This window comes from Gopherus flavomarginatus, chromosome 2, assembly GCF_025201925.1.
Source record: "Gopherus flavomarginatus isolate rGopFla2 chromosome 2, rGopFla2.mat.asm, whole genome shotgun sequence".
Classification (NCBI taxonomy): Eukaryota; Metazoa; Chordata; order Testudines; family Testudinidae; genus Gopherus; species Gopherus flavomarginatus.
Window position 1 is genome coordinate 291906952 of NC_066618.1, and position 22540 is coordinate 291929491.

Here is a 22540-nt window from a genome sequence, read left to right on the forward strand (position 1 = left end):
TTATAAAAAGTCTTATGGCTTGTCTATACCACCAGAAGTGTTCTCTGGATTATGTCAAAAAGACCAACATTTCCATCTACATCTCCCAGTAAAGGTCCCAATCCTGCATTTATAATTTGTGCATAACTGATAGATTTTAGTGTGAGTTTTGCATGAGTAAAAGCTGCAGGACTGGCCAATTCTAGTCTTAAAACGTCAGCATTTTTAATCAGACGGAAAGCAATCTATTAAACATGCACTGTAACCTACAGCATCTAACTGTAATTTTCAAGAAAAAAAGGCAGATTCTAATAAAGGGCCTCTTCTTGCTCTCAGTCTCACTGTAGTCAACAAGATGTTTGCTAGTGACCTACTGCGAGAAGATTTGGGTTTCCAATAATGTGTGGTGCACATCACTATTTAACTTGAGGAATTTACTGCTGCAATCCATAAATGCAAAAGAAAATTTGAGTTATCCAGCAAAGTGCAATGCACTTGTGATTACAATTTGATCCTGAGTGCACATACAAACCAGACAAAATTTGGATAAAATTTTCAAAAAAGCCTGAGTGATGTCAGAGGAGGAGGTTACTCACCTTGTGCAGTAACTGACGTTCTTCGAGATGAGTGTCCCTGTGGGTGCTCCACTCTAGGTGTTGGTGTGCCCCCGCGCCTTTGATCAGAGATTTCTGCAGCAGTACTCGTAGCGGCCACGCATGCTCAGAGCCTGGCCCCTGCTCTGAGTATACCTCTAGTGAGCATGCACGGCCGGTTCCCTCAGTTCCTTCTCTACAACGGAGGATACCGCAACTCCGAAGTAGAGGGGAGGAGGGTGGGTAGTGGAGCACCCAGAGGGACACTCATCTCGAAGAACTCATCTCCACTCTAGGTGTTGGTGTGCCCCCGCGCCTTTGATCAGAGATTTCTGCAGCAGTACTCGTAGCGGCCACGCATGCTCAGAGCCTGGCCCCTGCTCTGAGTATACCTCTAGTGAGCATGCACGGCCGGTTCCCTCAGTTCCTTCTCTACAACGGAGGATACCGCAACTCCGAAGTAGAGGGGAGGAGGGTGGGTAGTGGAGCACCCAGAGGGACACTCATCTCGAAGAACGTTAGGTACTGCACAAGGTGAGTAACCTCTTCTTCTTCGAGAGATGTCCCTGTGGGTGCTCCACTCTAGGTGACTTTGAAGCAGTGTATCTCAAGGAGGTAGGGACTTCGGGTCTGGCAGGAATGCAGTAGATAATACTGCCCTGCCTAATCGAGTGTCAGAGAGAGGGCCCTGAGTAATGGCATAGTGCTTGACAAATGTGTGCTCGGAGGACCAAGTGGCTGCTCTACAAATGTCAGACAATGGTACTTTACGTAAGAAGGCTACAGAGGTAGATACAGATCTAGTGGAATGTGTTCTGATCAGTGCTGGAGGTGTAACGTTTTTTATCTGATAGCAGAGTTGTATGCAATCGGACATCCAGTTCGAAAGTCTCTGGGTAGAGATAGCCATGCCTTTGGAGCACTCCGCGATGGAGACAAAGAGTCTAGGAGAGTTTCTGAAGGGTTTGGTTCCATCCAAATAGAAGGATAAGGCCCTGCGCACATCAAGTATGTGCGCTGTGGCTTCGAAGGAGTTTGCATGTGGTTTCAGAAAGAAAGTTGGTAAATGTATTGGTTCATTGATGTGAAATGAAGCGTGAACTTTTGGAAGGAATTTTGAGTGTAGGCGTAGAGTAACTTTGTCCTTGAAGAAGAGCGTATATGGTGGATCTGCCATAAGGGCTGCTATCTCGCCTGCCCGTGTGGCGGAGGTAATGGCCACCAAAAAGGCTGTTTTCATCGAGAGGTGCAAGAGGGAGCAGGTGGCTAAGGGCTCAAAGAGTTGATGAGTTAAACAGGACAATACTAGGTGAAGATCCCATGGAGGGATAAGTGGCTTAATGTCTGAATATAGGGTTTGGAGTCCCTTCAGGAAACGCTTGGTGTGGGATGAGCGAAGACCGAGGTATTGTCAACTGTACCATGAAAGGTTGTGACGGCAGCTAAGTGGACTCTGATGGAGCTGAAGGAAAGGCCGGATTGCTTAATGTCCAATAGATAGTCGAGTATGCAGAGAAGAGGTGCCGAGGTAGGAGACAGTTGTTTAGTTGAGCACCATTTTGTGAATCATTTCCACTTTCGGAGACAGGTGGTACGGGTGGATTGTGTTCTGCTGTGTAGAAGTACCCTCTGAACTTGGTCGGAACAGTCTAGTTCTCGTTGGGAGAACCATGCAGGTACCAGGCTTTGAAATGAAGCATGGAGAGATTGGGGTGAAGAAGCCGGAGGTGTTGCTGTGATAAGAGGTTCGGGATGAGAGGCAGGGAGATCGGTGGGCGAACTGACATTCTGGTAAGGAAAGGGAACCACGGTTGTCTTGGCCATGAAGGCGTGATCAAGATCACCCTGGCAAGATCCGTTCGTATCTTTATGAGGACCCTGTTGAGCAATGGTATTGGGGAAAATGCATAAGCTAAGTCCCAGTGCCATGAGATCATGAATGCGTCTCCGAAGGAGTGTTTGCCCAGTCCCACCCTGGAGCAAAAATTGAGGCATTTCATGTTTTTCGCGGTTGCGAAGAGGTCTATGGTTGGGTGACCTCAAGTTTGAAATATGTTGTAAATGTTTCCCTCGTCTATCTCCCATTCGTGCTCTGAAGGGAAACGTCTGCTTAACTCGTCGGCAGTGGTGTTCATCACCCCAGGAGATAAGCAGCTGATATGCGGATGTGGTTCACAAGGCACCAATTCCAGAGTTTTATGGCCTCTGAGCAAAGAGAGTGGGAACGAGCCCCTCCTTCTCTGTTTACGTAGAACATGCAGGCAATGTTGTCTGTCATTATGCGTACATGCTGATTCTTGATTAGTGGAAGGAAGCAGCGCAGGCATTCCGTATAGCTCGAAGTTCTAGAACATTTATGTGCAGGGAGGTCTCAGAATGAGACCATAGCCCATGAACTGTTTGGTGAGAGATGTGGGCCCCCAGCCTGTGAGAGATGCATCAGTTGCCATCATCAGAGTTGGGGGGGTCTGGAGGAAGGGGACTCCAGAGCAGAGGCTGTAGGGAACTGTCCACCATATGAGAGAGTCTTTGACTCGGTAGGGTATGGCCAGTAGTTTGTTTAATGAGTGCATGTTTGGTCTGTAAACCGTGGTCAGCCAAACTTGGAAGCACCTCATGTAGAGACGTGCGTTCTGGACCACGAAAGTGCATGAGGACATGTGCCCTAGTAGTTGGAGGCAGTCTCGGGCCATGACCCGGGGGCTGTTGTGAAGTCTTGTAGCCAGCAGTTTTATGGTATTGAAATCGGTCGGGTGGGAGAGACGCCTGTCCGGTTGTGGAGTCGAGGCTCACTCCTATAAAGTCCAGGTGCTGGGTAGGACTTAGTGTGAATTTGCTTTCATTTATTTGCAGGCCCAGGGATTGGAAGCACTCGATAGTGATGTGTGTGAAGTGGAGGGCCTCGTCAAACATGGAGGCCTTCAGGAGGCAATCGTTGAGGTAAGGGAATATTATGACTCCTTTTTTCCTGAGGTAGGCAGTGACTACCGTTAGGAGCTTGGAGATAACTCGAGGGGCAGTGGAAAGGCCGAATGGTAGAACTCTGTATTGGAAATGCGCTGAACCGAGGGTAAAACGAAGAAAACATCTGTGGGCTGGGTGGATAGTGACGTGAAAGTAGGTGTCTTGTAGGTCGAGGACTGAAAACCAATCGCCCTGCTCCAGGGCTGGAATTATGGTGGTGAGAGTAACCATCTTGAACTTTTGCTTTTTGACAAATTTCTTGAGCCTCCTGAGGTCGAGGATAGGTCGCCATCCTCCAGTTTTCTTTTCTGTTAAGAAATAAGGGGAGTAGAACCCTTTCCCCTTGTAGCATTCAGACACAAATTCGATAGCACCCAGGTGAAGGAGATGTTGTACTTCTTGCTGGAGGTGTCGCTCGTGAGAGGTGTCCCTGAAGAGGGCCAGAGAGGGTGGGTGGGTGGGAGGTAAGGAGAGGAAGGGGATAGAATACCCAGTTGTGATGACCTCTAGAACCCACTTGTCGGTGGTAATATTCTGCCATTGGTGCAAAAATGGCTGTAGGCGGTGTCCAAAGATATTTGTAGGCAGTGCAAACGCTGAAGTTGGGACGATGTTTACGAGACCCTTGATCAAAGGTTCAAATCTGCTTATTAGTTGGAAGAAGTTGGGGCATTCCGGAAGAATTGGGGCGACGCTGCTGGTATCTGGATCTCTGGCGTTGGTGTTGGTGTTGCTGATCCTGAGATCTTGGGAAATGCTGAGTATATGGGGGGTAGCGTGGATGGTGGTAAGGTTGATATCTATACTGTCGCCTTCTGGTTGTAGGGGTTTGGATGCCTAAGGATCAAAGAGTTGCCCTTGAGTCCTTCATTGAGTGGAGCACCTCATTAGTGGTGGAAGCAAAGAGTTTATCACCATCAAAAGGGAGATCCTCTATGGTGCTCTGAACCTCAAGAGGAAAGAGGGAAGAGGAGAGCCATGAACCTCTGCGCATGACCACCGCCGTAGCGGTGGATCTTGCTGCGTTATTGGCTGAATCCAGAGCTGCTTGAAGAGCTGTGCATGATATGATTTGGCCCCCGGAAACTAAAGCTGTAAACTGTTGTTTCTTGTAGTCTGCAATGTGTTCAAAAAAGTCCATGAACTTGTTATAGTTTCTATGGTTGTACTTTGCCAGAATTGCGGTATAATTGGCAATTCGAAATTGTAAGGTTGAAGAGGCATACACTTTGTGACCCAGCAAGTCTAAGTGTTTGCCTTCCTTGTTGGCTGGGGTATGGCAGAAATACTGTTGTTTGTTCCTTTGATTGGCTGTGTCCACTACCAGTGAGTTTGGCGCAGGATGTGAGAAAAGGAATTCGGTCCGCTTGTTTGCAGGTAGGCTGGCTTGTGGCTGGAGCCTGCCAGATGGACTTAGCAGGTTCCAGAAGGGCTGCATTAATTGGAAATGGCAGTCTGGATGAAGAAGAGGGTTGCAGGATGTCCGTTAACTCATGTTGTTGGTCCGGTACTTCCTCTAGATTGATTCTAAGCTCATTGGCAACCCTTTTAAAGAGATCCTGGAATTTCAAAAAATCGTCTAAGGGCGGTAGAGGGGAGGGAAGTAAAGCTTCTTCAGGCATTGTTTCAGTTGGTACTGCAGTTGGTACTGGGTCAGAAGCAGGAGTTAATTGATCCTGAGCATGGGAGGGCGCCGCCAAGTGAGTCATATGATTTGGATGTTCGCGTCTCGTCAGATCGGAATAGCGGGTGTGCTGCCGAGGGAAAGATGTCCATGAGGCCCAATACTGCCATGGTCTGTGGAAAAGGCACAGGTGGTGCCATCCAGGGGTTAACACACCAGGAGGCAGGGTCTGAGGGTAGTCAGACAATTTTCCGGTTCCCGCGGGTGACAGGACTCCGAGGATAGGATTCTGATTGTATTGAAACATCACCCTGTAGTTCAGACTCCTCCTCACTGGAGGAAGGCTGTTTGGACCCTGACTCATTTGTAAGGGAGAAGCAGTCTTTAAGGAAGGGCGATTGCAGCATAGGTGACACTAGGAGATCACTTGACTGGGTAAACTGCAGCGCTGAGGCAGCTGAAGGTGAAGGCTGATAGAATTGCTGTGAGGGAACCCGGGCTTGCACCGGAGTTCTTAGTCTTGGCTCTGTGCCAAGTAGCGCTGTTAATGCCGGTGCTGTAGTCAGTGCTGCGCTATTAATAGCAGGCTGCGGTGCCTCGGGGGGGGGGGCTGATTTGTCGGCACCGCATTCATCGTGGTGCCGATAGGTGCCATAATCAAGGCAGGCAACTGAAAGCCTGTCGCCTCGGCACCGGAGCCTCGTGCTGCCGCCGAAAGCACAGGTGGGTTTAACGCAGTGCCGGAGGAGCCCGGCTCGTCGAACGTGGTCAGGCAGGGGAGCACCAGTAAGGAGACTGTGGATCTGACCGGAGAAGGTTTGTGTCTAAGGGCTTCTTTTGAATTTGAAAGAAGGTGTCCTCGTTTTGCTGCTTTCTTCTGCTTTTTAGAAGTGGGAGAGCTGTGTCGGTGAGCGGACGCAGAGTCCGCGCCAGGGTCTGAGGCAAACCCTTGGGATCTTTGAAGTAAAATAAGTTTAAGTTTCATCTCCCTGTCGCTCTGGAGCTTAGTTTAGTGCAGTGAGCACATTTTTGGGGAATATAGGTCTCCCCCAAACATTTTATGCACTGTGAATGTCCATTGGAGAGAGGGATAGTGTCCTTACAGGAGGAGCAGCGCTTATAGCCTGTGGAGCCAGGCATATCTGAAGCGGCTGAGAGAACAATTTTTTTTTTTTTTAACAGTAGAAAAAAAGGTAGGTAACACTAACTAACAAGAAACTGTCTAACTACAAGTTATTTTAAAATCAGGAAAGAAATTTTTTAAGGAGTCTGCTGAGCTCCATCTCAAGCCGGGGACGGTAGAGAAGGATCTGAGGGAACTGGCCGCGCATGCTCACTAGATGTATACTCAGAGTGGGGGCCAGGCTCTGAGCATGCGTGGCCGCTACGAGTACTGCTGCAGAAATCTCCGATCAAAGGTGCGAGGGCGCACTGACACCTAGAGTGGAGCACCCACAGAGACATCTCTCGAAGAAGAACTTAAGTTACATTTTCAGAAATGATGTAGGCACTTTGGAGCCTAACTGACTAGGGCCCAGATGTTTAAAGATATTTAGATGTTGCTGTGCTCAGTGTCACAATGCCTAAATACCTTGAAAAATATGGGCTGCAGTGCCATTTTCAAAAGTGATTTCAACCTTTTTGAAAATTTTACCCTTCATCCTAACAATAAAAAGTGATTTACTAATAAACGTATCATTTTTATCAAGCCTTGTTTGGCTCGGACTACTCCTTTAAATATATACAAGGGCCATAAGATTTACTGCAATAACTTAATCAAATGTAAACACTAAATATATGTTAGACAAATTTTGGGTTAAATAATTGTGAAAGATATGTTTGAGAGTAAAAGGAGGGGAATGAGGTCAAGAAACGCCGCCCCCCCATTTATACAGTGGGAATTTCTTTCATCATAATTACCTGGAAAATTTGCAAGTGGGCTAAAGCAGATTATCACACAACACCTCCTTGTGACTTACGCAATTGACAAAAGCCACCTGAAGATTTTTCTCGTGACAGGTCTAGAAATATGCAAGTCGATATGAAAAGGTTTTGGAAAACAGATTACCAACTATTCCAGTGATCTATGCAATAATTAATAAAACATTTAATTACTGGTGTTAAAGTATTTTAGTCTAAATCAAGTCAAAACTATGCATACTAAGACAAACTGACAAATATGAACCTACACATAGGCTAGGGCAAAGCAGGAGGGGAAGAGAAGGTGCAAGGACTGCATAGGGCTACCTCAAACAGTTAACCCAAAGAGGGCAGAGGGGAGAACACAGAAGTTTAACTCCATCCCCTGCCAACAACTGCTAGCAGAGCACAACCTCTTAAAGACTGAGTCAACAGGTTCCCCAGGTGCTCCAGAAGGCTTTGTGACTGAGCAATCTCAGTGGCTCAGCATTGAGGGGGAGGCTCAGTGGTTTGAGCATTAGCCTCCTAAACCCAGGGTGATGAGTTCAATTCTTGAGGGGCCCATTTAGGGACCTGGGGTTTAAAAAAAAAAAAAAGAAGTCTGGGGATTGGTCCTCCTTTGAGCAGGGGCTTGGACTAGACGACCACCTGAGGTCTCTTCCAACCCTGATATTCTATGATTTCTAACCTTCCATCAGCCCCAAACACCAGGAGTTCCTAAAAAGGCACCATAGAGCCCAATAGTAGTTTGTACCTAGCTTGTTTTTAAAAAAGGCTTCCATTGAATATGTTATCTTTGCTGGTTTTGTTTTGCACCTTTGAATAGCAGCATTTCTATTAGCTTCTGTAGTCTCTCTCTGTTTCAGTAGTGTTAATATTAGGTATAAATAAGGCAGGAAATTCAAAGTGATTGCTGACACTTAACTCATAATTGTTTATCCCTTCATTTTCCAACACATACCCCCCCCCCCTCAGCCTCCCGCTTTCCTACAATGTAAGGCTTCACGTACCTACTTCTAACATGTCCATCACTTGTTATCAGCCTTTTTCATACGAATCATTTTATATAAATATAATGCTAATAAAGGATCTGAGATTGACAGCTGTAGAGCTTGGATCCTGTTTTTCCACAAAACACTACATTGTGAATGCACAATTATTCCACACTGTTCAATCCTGACCTGATTTTGCTAACAAGAAGGCCAATTTGTACCAATTGTTAGACCAAGATACAAAATGCCATTGTCACAATTGGTGCAAATGTAGCTCAGAGTAGAACCACTGTAACAGAAGAGGGTCTGTTTCATGGTTCTCTAGCAACTGGAGTTAGATATCTTTTTGCATAGGACAACGAACTGCAGATAGTAAGTACTTTTGGTTACTGCTGACCTGAGTTGAATTTGAAGTAGTGACATAATGGTTAAAACTATCAGCCTTACCTATGAATTCAATAGCATCTGTGGGCATGTGTCACAATCCTAAACTTCGTATACACAATAATTTGTAAATACTTTTCCTTAGTTTTTAGAGAGAATATTTTGTGGGTAAATTTATACATGTTTACCAGAGATATTGATGTCCTTGCAGTCTGGAGTAAACTGAAAAGGATAAAGGTGTATTGTTTATTTGATTGGAGCTGTTTTGGTCTATGCATGTTGTTTATATTAATCTTTACAAAAAGCTGTTATTATGCACACAGAGTGCCTACTTTTCAAAGTGCATTGCCCATTAAAAAAACTTTTCCTAAAAATATTTAAATCAATTAAATTATATGATGGACTAATTCACTGTATATTTCATTAGGAAAAAATCAAAGCCATTTTTAAAATTAGAGCAATCTAGCTAATATATGTATCTACAAACTGTAAACTCCCCAGTCCCACCATACTGACAATCATTCCTCAGGGGTTTGCATACTTCATTACATTTTAGGGAACTGCACACAATTCCCATTTATGCTAATAGGACACTGCGGCAACAGACACTTTGGTGGAGTGTCTGAAGAGCCCCCACTGCAATCTTCTGCATCCAGGTCTTTTGGGTATCTGGGCTGCATGTTAGGGTCTTTGGAGTGGGGGCTTCTGGTTCTGTGCACAGAGCCAGTAGACCAGAACTCCCACATTGGAGAAGCACTGGTATTCTAGCCCATAGACTAGAACAGAAGCCACAAGAGGAGGCACCATAGCCCTTTGATCTACCCTTGAATTCAGGATGTGAGATTGAGGTGGATCCTTGCTGTATCTGGTTGCCCACATAAAGTAATTTACTCCAGGTTTGTGCAGTAGGGAAAGAGGAGAATAAGATGATAAGTATCATCCTGAGCACCTAATCATAAGGAATAGCAAGAACCACCAGTGGAATTTTAAAAATGGCTGACTATTTTAACTTCTTAAAGAATAACTCATACAATTGTCTGATAATGTGCCAAAATTAAAGCTTGCAATGAATTTCTACACTGCTCAAAATACTATAGAGAAAAGTGCAACACACCCATCATAGAAAAGCTACTGCAAATCAGCTAAATTTGTTTTAGTGGAGGCTTTTATAACCTGCTTAGTAATTACAAAGGGCTGAATTCTATTTTCAGTTACCAGTGTAATCAGGAATACCAGTATTTACACAACTATAACTGAGAACAGATTCTGGCTCACTGATTTCAACAGCAAGACAGGAATAATAAACTAGCATGATGTACATATGACTGACTCATCCATTAACAGAATTTACTTTGTTGCTTCAGCCAAACAACACGAGCAACAGCATGCTGTGCTATAAGGTGCAGACCTGAACTTGTGCACAAAATTATGCACCTAAACCTTTTAGGCAGCAAAGTTGGGCATTTTCTGGCTTACTCAACAGCAAACAGTTCTAGTCTATACAAAATATGGCACTGACACTAATTCTCGATGAGGCTGTTTGCCCACCTTGATGCTAGAGGTAAATGTGTTTGCTAGGGGAAGGGAAAGAGAGAGCTGAATGAGACAGAGCAAGAGAATGCAACTTAAAAAAAATCTACATGCTTAATATGTACTTGATTTAGCATATGAGAACATTAAACAAAATCAAGTCAGCATAAACAACTTTCGTGTTTTTTCCCTCCCATCCTCTTCTAAAATTGTTTATGGTGTCACAATTAGTGCAATGGTTTATACATGTATTATGATGTATATGAACCCAGTGTGCAAACTAACAGAAGCATATATGTCTAAATTATCAGTTTTAATTAATACTTCTCCTAAGGGAATGGCAAAAATCTCACTCATACTATTGACCTTATGTATAACAAAGAGTTTCACTTTCTTCCACAAGTAAACTTCAACGGTTTCCTAAGAGTTATTTTTACTGCATAGATTCTATTAAGTTTGGCTAGCTAAACTATATAGTGTGAACCATTCTCCTCAATTGGAACTGCTGCTTCACCAATAATCAACAAATAAATAAAGAAGAATTATTTTGTGCTTGAATGGATGGAGAATGTTGGTCTCAAGGTGTGTCTCTCTCTGAATGCACAGGTGAAACCTGCCATGTTGTGTGCATGCTGAAAAAGTCTTTCCAGAAATTACAAGCTCTACAATATACACTGTATGTATCTCTGACCTCTGTCATATCAAAGTCAATTGCATATTCCTGTATTTGAATAATAATGTCTCCATGGTAAGTTTTAATGTCTAAAATCCAAAGCTTTCTTGATATGTTAACAGAAATACGATGAGCACGCCTTAGTAAATAAAATAAATAATAGCATCTAGTCTATCACATTAATACTGTGAAACATATAAAATTTACCAAAATTCAAACATAACAGTGAAGGATTGTACTGTGTTTATCACCACAGACCCGTATTCTTTAGAAACTTTGGAAAATAAGTGTCACAGTCCTATAGGACAAATTCTGTGATTAGCTGTCAGTATGATTTAAAAAAAAAAAAAGTTTAAAAAAATTTAAAATGGCACTTTATTTTTTCTTTTTCTTTTTTTTTTTTTTTTTGCCAATCTCACTGGACCTGTTAAAGGTTCAGATACAAGTTCATTTTTTTCTGAAATTATTTCATAAGTCTATGAAAAACATCTTTAAATGCAGCATAATAAAAGACATTCAAGAACAAATTTCAGAAATACATTTGTTCTTAAACATACAGAATGATCCTGTAAGACAGTGGAGGACCAGAATTATTATCTTTTTGCACTTTGAAAATAAGAAACTTTTGTAAATGCATCCAGAATGATCAAGGCTTCATAAAAACCCAAGTAGTGCTTTTCCTTTTCTTTCTTTGTTTTAAAAGCAAGCTCACAGCATCTGAGCCCGTCAAATTTGATTTGAATAAGATATTCCCAAATTATTAACACACAAATAAATTGAATAGCAAACTACATGAAAAAGTTTTGTTTTTAGCCCTGAGATCATAGCTTTTGATTTAACTACAAAATATGGGTCTGTTTTCTGACAAGCAGCTTAGAGATTTTGGCAAACCACATTTCCAACAACTGTGGGGTTTTGTACAGGTCTGCAGTTCATAATCAAGTCTGAAATTCCAGACGGAAGGCTTTCTTGCAAATGGAAAAAACTAATACAATAAAGATGCATCATTCATTGCTGGCTGTCACTGTAGCTTGGGCAACTGTTGGTCTAAGTGCAGCTGGTCTCACGTGAATCCAACTCTACAGAATCGCTAAACATTAAAACATGTCAAGCAAAATACATGGTACGTAACGTGTCCTGATGAACTTGAACTGCTTTAGCAAGTGCTTGATGATCTCTGCCATTACTTTGACCAGAAGTGTGGCTTCCTTCAGCACTGAGATAGAGAAAAGAAAAGAGAAGTCCTATTTAATCTACCTCTCCTAAAATATATTATTTTATTTTCAAATAAAGCAACTCTTTTGAATATTGCCTCATCCTCTAAGAACCACAACTGGATCATTTAAGGAGCAAAACTGACTGGGATCTTGAAAAAGGGAGTACAGTTTTGCTTTCCCTGATGGAGGTAAGGTGCTGCTGTTCATAGCCACTGAGTAAGAGGACCAATGGAAGGACCACTTCTGCACCCTTTCAGAGAATCCACCACCAAAGGCGTACAAGATTCCTTCACTCCAGAAGTTAACAACCCTTAAAACATATTTTAATATTTGAAAATACGTATAGATATACTATAAAAAAAAAGAATTATCTTCCTTCTATTTCACAAAGTTATATTATAAACATTCTTCTTCTTCAGATGCTATTATTCAATGGAAACCAAATTTACCCAAGAACTGCTTAGAGAGAATGCCACAGAACCCAGATTAAAATAGCTGCATGCCTCTTTCCTGTTAAATTTTGTAGAACCTCATAACACTGCAACTCACCTATCATGTTCTTTATCCACCAGATGATACCTGGCTCTGAAGGCAACCAGGTGTGCATAGTATGCTGGTGCGGGGATTGAGACGGAACGAGTACAGCGTACATATGTATGACACAGCTGGTAGGTAAGAATTTGCAGTTCATCTGAAGAGAAACGATTGTCATCCCAGAGGACATGGTAATGAGAAGGTCTGCTTGTTCCCTAAGGGCAGATCACAGAAGTCATTAAAAAGGCTTTTCAGAAGTTCTCAATTTCCAAATCTAGTAGGAAAAGCAAACAAAAACACTATATTTTAAGTATGTTACCTCTACTAAACCGCATGCTATCAATCTAACTTGATTCTCTTACCCAACATCCTCCTGCTGGATGGACAGAGGTTCTCAAGCACATTTGTGATGACTATGCCCCACAGTCCAAGTTCTGGGGGTCAGGTTCAAAATATAAATTAAGGACACTTATGGGACTATGCTATCCCTCCTGACATGTTACATTTAGGTGTTATTCACTTTAATGGAACAGACATCTGATGTATTTGCATATGCATGCCCACCTGATAATGGTAATATGCAAGTGGGAACTCTGTTTTGTCACACACTGAACACATGCATTTTTTGACGGGTATAGAGAAAGTGTGCAAGGTTGGCATGTGACTGTTTGCATCTCCAACATTCTCTGCGTGTTGCCACTCTACCCTTAAAACTAACATTCTGGAGTCCAGCAGTACCTGTTTAATACAGTAATTCCTCACTTAACGTTGTAGTTATGTTCCTGGAAAATGCAACTTTAAGTGAAACCATTATTAAACGAATCCAATTTTCCCATAAGATTTAATGTAAATGCGGGGGGTTAGGTTCCAAGGACATTTTTTGGGGGCAGACAAAAGGCATTATATATTGTACTGTACTGTACTGTGGTGCAGAGGTGCCCCTGGCTTACCCCTGGGGCTCAGGGCGCAGGATTTGGGAGGGAGTCAAAGTGCAGGAGGGCGCTCAGGGTAGGGTGTGGGGTCTGGGAGGGAGTTATGGTGTGGGAGGGCGCTCAGGGTTGGGGTGCAGGAGGAGGCTCAGGGCTGAGGGAGGCAGGAGGTGCAGAACACTTATCTGGGGCAGCTCCTCTTTGGTGTAGGGGGTGTGCAGGTGGCTCTGCACAGAGTGGCACCGCCCCCATGGCTGCAATTCTGGGAGCTCCCCTCCCCCAACCCAGCTTTGAAGAGGAAAGCGCCATTTCTCTCCGTCCGCTGGCTGCGCAGCTTCCCCTGCTCCTCCTGAGTCCTCTGGCCTGTGCTCGTGGGGCCGCATTCTGAAAAGGGCTCTAGAGCTGCTGTTCCTGGGCCCTGCAGTCCCTAAAGCCCCTGAGTTCTGGGTGGTCCTGCCTGCCGGAAGGAGGAGGGCAGCTTCCCCGCTCGTTCTCTCCCTCCCAGAAAGTCCTAAGCCCTGCCAAACAGCTGTTTGGCAGCAAGGGGATCGCTGAGAGGGAGGAAGGGATGGGGAGGAGGTGGAGAAGAGGAACTTGTACAATACTCCCTTGTAAAGTCAGCCAAACGACATAAGTGAGCATTGCACAACTTTAAACGAGTATGTTACTTAATGGAGCAGCAACGTAACTTCGAAACAACATTAAGCGGGAGGACATTGAGTGAGGAGTTACTGAATCTTGTATTGGAAGACTCCCAAGGATAAAGAACTTGAAGGATCTTTCACATAAAGCCAGATATCCTTCCAGGTTTCTCTTGTGATAGTAAGGGTAAATTATTTTTCCCATTTTTGAAACTGACGTTGAGAGGGAAAAGCAAAGCATTAACTCAACTATAAATAATTCCTACAAAGTGAGTTTTGTTTCCATATTTCTAGTAGGTTGTTCTAGAGGCAAGAGTCGAAAAAGACCAGTTGTCATCGATCCTTGCATGAAACCTTGAGCATAGCTGCTGACCAAGGAACTGAGAGACAATGGTAGCTGATATAATCAAAGGAAGCTAGTCTATCACTCTGTATTATATCATTAATTTGTTAATCCTTTTTCTATCCAAATTGTCTTAAGTATGGAGTTGGACTTGATCCTGACACACAGGATATCTCATTGTGGCACGAGAAGACAATTAATACAATTGGAGGCTGTAATCATCTTAACGCGTTGCAGGATGCCCCATGCATATGCAAAGACTGGATTTTTCTTAAGGGTGTGGGTAGCCTCTTAAAGTATATCAAAGAAAAGAGGGGACCAAATGGCATAGCTAAGCTTTTTTCAATTTCAAACCAGGCTGGTGTGTATACAGAACTACTGGATGGAAACCACCTTACAAGAGATACAAATCTGGCAACCCCTTACCTCCAGTTGCCCAGGACTTTTTTAAGACTCTTGTGACAAGCGACGCTGTTTTTATCCCATGTAAATTGCATGATAAGCCTATTTATTCAAGCAACGAGCAAATGAGAGAACTTGAAAGGCAATAGGCTAATGATACAAGTCATTCTTGAGGAAATATTCATTTTGGCTATGTAAATCGCCCACTACATCAACTTAACTCCACCTCTGTGAGAGGTGTTGCACCCTAGGCAACAGGGTTCCAGCTGTCAGTGCCCCAAAATGCCTCACACAGTTAAGTTGGTGGAGATGCTCCTGGTGAGGATGTGCACTACTGATAGAATATAGTGTGGACATGAAACACCATTTTAATTACTGTGGTGGCTGGATGTCGACTTGAGTAAACTTAATTTTGTAATGTAGACATACCCCTCTGTTTGTGTGAACGCGTGTGTAAGAGGATCTACAAAATTGTGGCTCTGATAAAAAAAATCGCTCCGTCTGCTACATATTGCAAGTGAATTCAAAGCAAAAGAAATTTTTTCTTCTTAAAATATTTATTTGTACAGATGTAAAAGTGAGATACTTTTCAGACAAAAAAAGAGAACAAGGTACCTGGCCCCCAAAATTAACAATCTAAACAGATAAGAAAACAGATGGAGCACAATAAGTGTATGACCTTTGAAATACAATATATACCTTATTGGCCCCACTGAATTTAGGGGTAGGTGTGGGGTTTTTGGGTTTTTTTTTTGTGTGCCAATTTATTAACATTCTTCAGAGGAATGTAACGACATAGTAGATAGCATAGACAAGAGTGAGAGGACATGATTAACACAATAAAAGCATACCTGAATACCAGCATGACTACAAAGGTAAAAGTCAAACTCTGATGGATGGGTGATTTTTGTGTCCACTGTAGTACCTGCTGGAATGTTTCCACTTTTTCCAACCTATGTGAACAAAATAAATCATAATACCATAAGGTATATGACAGTTTACTTAATTTTTTTCCTTCCATTGGACAGTAAAAAATATATTCAAGGCAACAAACACCAAAACTATAATAAAAACAAGAATCCCAAAATATAAAAGTATTTTTTAAAAAACAAAACCCCAAAACACCAGGGACTAGAAAAAGTGATAATTTATTCAACCAGGAACCTGAAGTGGGGCTGCCACAATTCAGATGCACCAGTAAAAAACCGGCTACTCATTCTTTTCTTCTAGTCGTCAAACTTCAATACTAATTGGTAAAACTTAGAGAAAGTTTCCTGCCACTGGCTGATCACCTCCCGTTATCATTTAACATTCCAAGAGGGATTATTCCACTGTCGCCAGAAGAAGATTGGGAGGCAGGCCCCTTCCCTAAACTCAAAGTGTAATATTCAGATTTGTAAGCAAACAACCCTTAATTTTTTGTCAGTTCCCTAGCTGGGATCATGTCATGTATAAAGAAGTACACATATATATTAGTGCTGGGAGTCATTAATCTGAACCCACTACAAACTTCAAAGCAATGTAGTTCCAATAATGCATCAAAAGAGGCTGATATTAAGCCATAGAGAGGACTGATTCAGAGGCCTGAGCATGGGATTAGGAGCCAGGAACTCCTCATTTCTAATACTGACTCCCTCTGTGACTTTGGAAAAATTTTGTTCTAATTTCTTCATCTCTTAAAAAAAACACAACACAAGTTCTTACACAGACATGTTCTTCTATACATATCTAACATGGGTGCAAACAGGGTTAGTTAAGATTTATAAAATTTTTTCAAGATATAGTAACAACATGAAAGCTGTAATGGTTTGAGCATGTGTAAATGAAATTCCATGTCTCCCATGTATAGACTTAAAAGAGGTGTCATTTCTCTGATGACAGTGGATTAGGAAGGGAAGTTTAGTGGACACAGAACTTTACCAGCTAAGATGGCTTCTTTATTACATGCAGACAACTACTTTGCTCTAGAAGCTCTATTTTGGCCTCCAAGCCATTTAAAGAAAAACCCTAAGAAGTGATGAAAATAGCCATACTTAGGTTTTAAGCTAACACAAAGCTTGAAGGTAAGCTGCAAACGTATTTTGAGTGTAGGGACTTTGGCTACGCCTATACTACCACTTATGTCGCTCATGGGTGTGAAAAAAAATAAAAATAAAAAACACTCCCCTGAGCAATATAAGTTACACTGACATAGAGCACTGTCCACACAGGCCTGTCGGCAGCAGAGCTTCTCCCGTTGATGTAGCTACTGCTGCTCCTTAGAAGTGGATTAATTATGTCGATGGGAGAGGTATTTCCCGTCGGCAAAGAGGGGCTACACTAGAGATTTTACAGCAGTGCAGCTGCATCAGTACAGCTGCACTGCTATAAGCGTTCTAGTGTGGACTTAAATTTTAAAAAGATGTGTAGACATATGATTAATGGACACTTACCGCTGCAGTTTAATTTTTTTTTAAAACCTCATATTTTTTTTTAAAATAAAAACAGAAATGAAGGTTTCCCTCTGAAGCCTGAGTGAAAGACACTACCATCTCTCTGACATCACTGCTATTTGCATGCCAAAACATGCACATTAACAGGTTGCTCAGGAGAGGGAAAAGAACCATAGCCAATGCCAGCACAACTAGAAACTAAGGCTGTTGATTAATAACAGTTAATTCATGCGATTAAATTAAAAAAATTAAATGTGATTAATTGCACTGTTAAACAATAAAATACCAATTGAAATTTATTAAATATTTGTGGATGTTTTTCTACATTTTCAAATATATGGATTTCTATTACAACACAGAATACAAAGTATACTGTGCTCACTTTATATTATTATTTTTTATTACAAATATTTGCACTGTAAAAATGAAAAACAAAAGAAATACTATTTTTCAATTCACCTCATACAAGTACTGTAGTGCAATCTTTTTATCATGAAAGTGTAACTTATAAATGTAGAGTTTTTGTTACATAATTGCACTCAAAAACTCAACGATGTAAAACTTTAGAGCCTACTAGTCCACTCAGTCCTACTTCTTGTTCAGCCAATTGCTAAGACAAACAAGTTTGCTTACATTTATGGGAGATACTGCTGACTGCTTCTTATTTACAATGTCACCTGAATGTGAGAACAGGCATTTACATGGCACTTTTGTAGCCAGCGTTGCAAGGTATTTATGTGCTGTATATGCTTAACATTTGTATGCCTCTTCATGCTTCAGCCATCATTCCAGAGGGGACACTTCCATGCTGATGATGCTTGTTAAAAAAAATGTGTTAATTAAATTTGTGACTGAACTCCTTGGGGGAGAATTGTATGTCCCCTGCTCTGTTTTACCCACATTCTGCCATGTATTTCATGTTTTAGCAGTCTCGGATGACAACTCAGCACATGTTCGTTTTAAGAATACTTTCACAGCAGATTTGACAAAATGCAAAGAAGTGACCAATGTGAGATTTCTAAGGCTAGAAAAAGCACTTGGCCCAAGGTTTAAGAATCTGAAGTGCCTTCCAAAATCTGAGAAGGATGAGGTGTGGAGAATGCTTTTAGATGTCTTAAAAGAGCAGTACTCCGATGCGGAAACTACAGAACCCAAATCACTAAAGAAAATTATCCGTCTGCTGGTGGCATTTGACTCAGATGATGAAAATGAACATGCATTGGTCCACTCTGCTTTGGATCATTATCGAGCAGAACTTGTCATCACCATGGACACGTGTCTTCTGGAACGGTGGTTGAAGCATAAAGAGACACATGAATCTTCAGTGCATCTGGCATGTAAATATCTTGCGATGCAGGCTACAACAGTGTCATGCGAATGCCTGTTCTCACTTTCAGGTGACATTGTAAACAAGAAGCGGGCAGCATTATCTCCTGCAAATTGTAACTAAACTTGTTTGTCTGAGCAATTGGCTGAAGTAGGACTGAGTGGACTTGTAAGTTTTAAAGTTTTACATTGTTTTATTTTTTAATGCAGTTATTTTTTGCACATTATTCTACATTTGTAAGTTCAACTTTTATGATAAAGAGATGCACTACAGTACTTGTATTAGGTTGTAATAAAAAATAAGTATAAAATGAGAACTGTACACTTTGTATGCTGCATTTTAATTTAACTCAATATATTTGAAAATGTAGAAAACATCCAAAATATTTAAATAAATAGTTTTCTATTATTAACAGTGCAATTAATCGCGATTATTTTTTTAATTGCTTGACAGCCCTACTAGAAACAGACAGTAAAAGATTAACACAAGCAAAAAAGCAAAATATACAACTCAGCAGCTACAGTGTGATAGATGGGGTACGGAATTGGAACATGGGAGACCTGGGCTCTATTCCCTGATCTGCCAAGGACATGCTGTGAGACTGTGGACAACTTACTTCCCCTGTAACTGTTTCTCCTCCCATTCTTTTTCTGTCTTCATTATTTTGACTGTAAGGTCTATGGGTAGGGACTGTCTCTTTCTAGGTATTTATAGAGTAACTTCTACAACAGGGCATCAGTCTTGTTGGAGCACCTAGGTACTACTGTAATATAAATAACAGGCATTTTTCTTTCCAATCTGCCTGGCTTAGCAACTCAAAATTTTTTCAATGGGATGCATGTCTACACTGGTGCAGAATTTGTTGATTTAGGGAGAAATGGTATATTCTATTGAAATGTTACGTGGGCCAATCCTGGAGTGACTGGATACTGGTGCTCTACAGGACTTGTAATATTACATGAGCCTCATAGGCTTCTGACAATATGAGGGAAGCTCAATGATGTCGGCAGGGGACAGTGGTATGGCAACAGCTGGGAATGACAGTGATTGGTTTAGTACCATGCTAAGATTTTGCTTACCTGAGCACTTCCTCAACATGTTTCTCATCTCTTCTTTTCACAGAATAAATGAGGAGACTCAGCAAGCTGCTGATAGTAAAAACCACTGCTTTTTCCTCTGGCACTACAGAGGTTCAGATTCCCAGCTTTAGGGTATTGGAAGGGGGTATCTCTGTACCCTTTTCCTGAGAGCCCAACAGAGGAGGTTGCAATCAAAAGGTGGCTCTAGGTGGCATGGTTTTCTACTTTTCTACCTTCTTTTATCCTCCCTGCCTCCTGGACTGGTACTGGAATGAAGTTAAGGAAACTGCGTTGGACAGCAGCAGCTCAGACTGCAGTTTATGTAGGTGCATACACTACTAGTGACATTAATGTACCTTGCAAGTGACAGTTCCTAAGGAATTGATAATAAAAGGCATGTTAGCAGTGTAAGTTTCAAGGGGCAGTCAAAGAATTAAAAAAAAAATATATCAGGAGATATTTATCTCTCTTTCTCTCAAGGTGGGGAAAACTTTCTATGTCAGTCTGCAGGCTGTTGTGCAAAAGTTTTATCTGTCCCTTGAATTGGACTGAGGTCAGTGTTTCCTTGATTTGGCTTTGTAGCTTAATGAAAAACAGTTCTCATTACATATATAGATATAGATATTGATATAGATACATAGGGCCATTACCAATAATGCTATGCTACTGCCAAGTCCAGAAAGGATAGCTTGGAGCACAAAGTAGCTATTTCGTCTTCCCTCCATGCTGGTAAAACAGCCTCAAGAGGGTTGAAAAAGAAAAATTTAACTAAGGGGACTGGCCTTTTCACTGTTAAAAATTCATGTTTGAAGACTAAAACCACCACTGGATCTCAATGGAGGAAAATGGAATAAGGTAATGAGAAGTTCTTTAACATTTAAAACCTATGTTCCATGTTGGTGGCTCAGAAAAGACTGTCTTTAAAAGGCTGCTGTTAGTACTTAAGAGCCCTTCTCAGTGCTCCTTATGCAGAAACAATTCCCACCAATATCAAATGGGAGTTTTTCTTCAATAAGGAGTGCTGAATTGAGCCCGAAATAGTAAATTAGGACCAGATCTTGAAAATCCTTTCTGATATGAACAATTTTGATTAATACTAGTAATCTCACTAACATGAATTAGGATTATTTGTGTAACGGTTGCTCACTTGAGTAGGATTATGACCTTAATGCAGACCTCCTGCTTTACAATGATGCAAAGTTTTACAAGAGGTAAGGTACATGTGTAATCTAGAAATTTTGAGGAGCTGCACAACTAGGAATAATGAAATTAAAGAAAAACAAAACTGGGTTGAGTATTAGGGAACCTTGATAATGATCTACTGTTTTGTAGAACAGTCTCCTAAGGAAAGATCTATTGAGTGGGATATTTGAAACTGAGCTGGAAAAAGTACCAGAAAAAATGAACTGAAGGGAACAATTCTGCACTGATTGTTAACACACCTCTCTTCCATCTCTAATTCCATAATATTGAAATGTATTTATATATACAGTTGCAATAATGAGCTTTCTGTATGCCACAAAAAGATGTCTATGAAATGTATCTGACAGTCCTTTTGACTGTGTTCCAATCTGAGAAAAATCTCCTTGCATTCTAATTTTTTTGTGTAATGAATACACAGCCAAAAATGAGTTGGCTCCTCTCCTCACCCCAATATGTATCCCAAAGCAGACCAACCGTTAGACAAAGGCGAATTTCTTCAAACGCAAGTATAATTTACTCATTAATCCATAGATATTTTCAAAATTACCAATACTCAAATAGAAGGCAGCTTTAATGCAGTTTTGTGTGGTATTCAGGCAAAATGTCAACCCTCGAATGACAAATATTTAGAACATACCCGTTCGTTTTTGTCTGTACAGAAGAGCCTGGTGTGATGCCTTTTCTGCACAACAATAAATGTAATTCCAGGCTGGTAGTCCTTTTCTAGTTTAATGCATGCTTCTCTGATAGCCAGCAATTCATGGTGGAGAACCTAAATCAGAAAAAAACATACCGACAGAAAAATGTGATAAATAAGGTGCATACAAGGTTAAGAACATCCAGCAGATTACAAAAATAATTATACTGCTACTTATTAGCTATTTAGGGCTTGTGGAGAAAGACATGGAAGTTCATAGCAGCTTGAATATAAGAAAGAGGACTTAGCATAACCACAAAGACTGGGGAAAGAAGAATGGGGTAAAGTCTGAGAACTGATTCAAATGAAGACAACAAGCATGGAGCTTACCAAATTTTATGAAATTTTTAATGCAATAAATTGTGAAATTATTTTAAGACTACTCAGTAAATATTTTTTTAAAATTAAAGCAGAAAAGCTATGTGTATATCTGAAAAAATATACTAAAATACTTCATTAAAACATGAGGCTTCTGAGAAAGAAAAATAAATACAAAAAGCTGTTTCCCAATTTTGTGGGGGGCAAGTGGAAAGAGGTAATATAACAAGGTAGGATTTAGAAAAATGGGAGAAAAATCAGAAAAACTTAACTTTTTTTAAAAATTTTTTTTAAAATCACTGTTATTAGACTACGCAATCAAACTTCAATGTTAAACTCTTGATTTGGTCCCAGACATCAAACACATTCCCAATTTTCAAAACTGAATGACATTTAAAAAATTTTTCTTTTGTTGTGAAAGAATCTGAAATCCTTCTGTAAAAGGAGAAGTAATAAGATCCTGAAAGCTGTGATCACAGCTTTCAGGATCTTATTACGTCTCCTTAATGCATGCATGAATACACAGCCAAAAATGAGTTGGCTCCTCTCCTCACCCCAATATGTATCCCAAAGCAGACCAACCGTTAGACAAAGGCGAATTTCTTCACATGCATGAAGTGATCACACTTTCCCTACACTGCTTGGCCAAGGCCTGAGAACTTTACAGAGAGGAAACCAGGTTTGCTTCTTGTCATAATTCCAGTTTAACACACTTGATAATCAAAAGTCATGCAACAACTCAAAGCATGAAGAATCTAA

The 22540-nt window shown here is 41.2% G+C and overlaps 1 protein-coding gene across 7 annotated transcripts in view; it reads right to left on the reverse strand.

Moving 5' to 3' along the window:
• Positions 1–9437: 9437 nt before the first annotated feature.
• The window catches only part of AGO2 (argonaute RISC catalytic component 2), a 141318-nt gene continuing 128215 nt past the window's right edge, over positions 9438–22540 (reverse strand). For all 7 annotated transcript variants that reach the window (XM_050940745.1, XM_050940744.1, XM_050940746.1 and 4 more), the window contains 4 exons: positions 21404–21538; positions 15577–15678; positions 12426–12625; positions 9438–11875 (listed from right to left, as the gene is read on the reverse strand). In XM_050940745.1, coding sequence (XP_050796702.1) covers positions 11767–11875; positions 12426–12625; positions 15577–15678; positions 21404–21538 — 546 coding nt within the window. In that variant the 3' untranslated portion in view covers positions 9438–11766. The remainder of the gene's footprint in view (positions 11876–12425; positions 12626–15576; positions 15679–21403; positions 21539–22540) is intronic.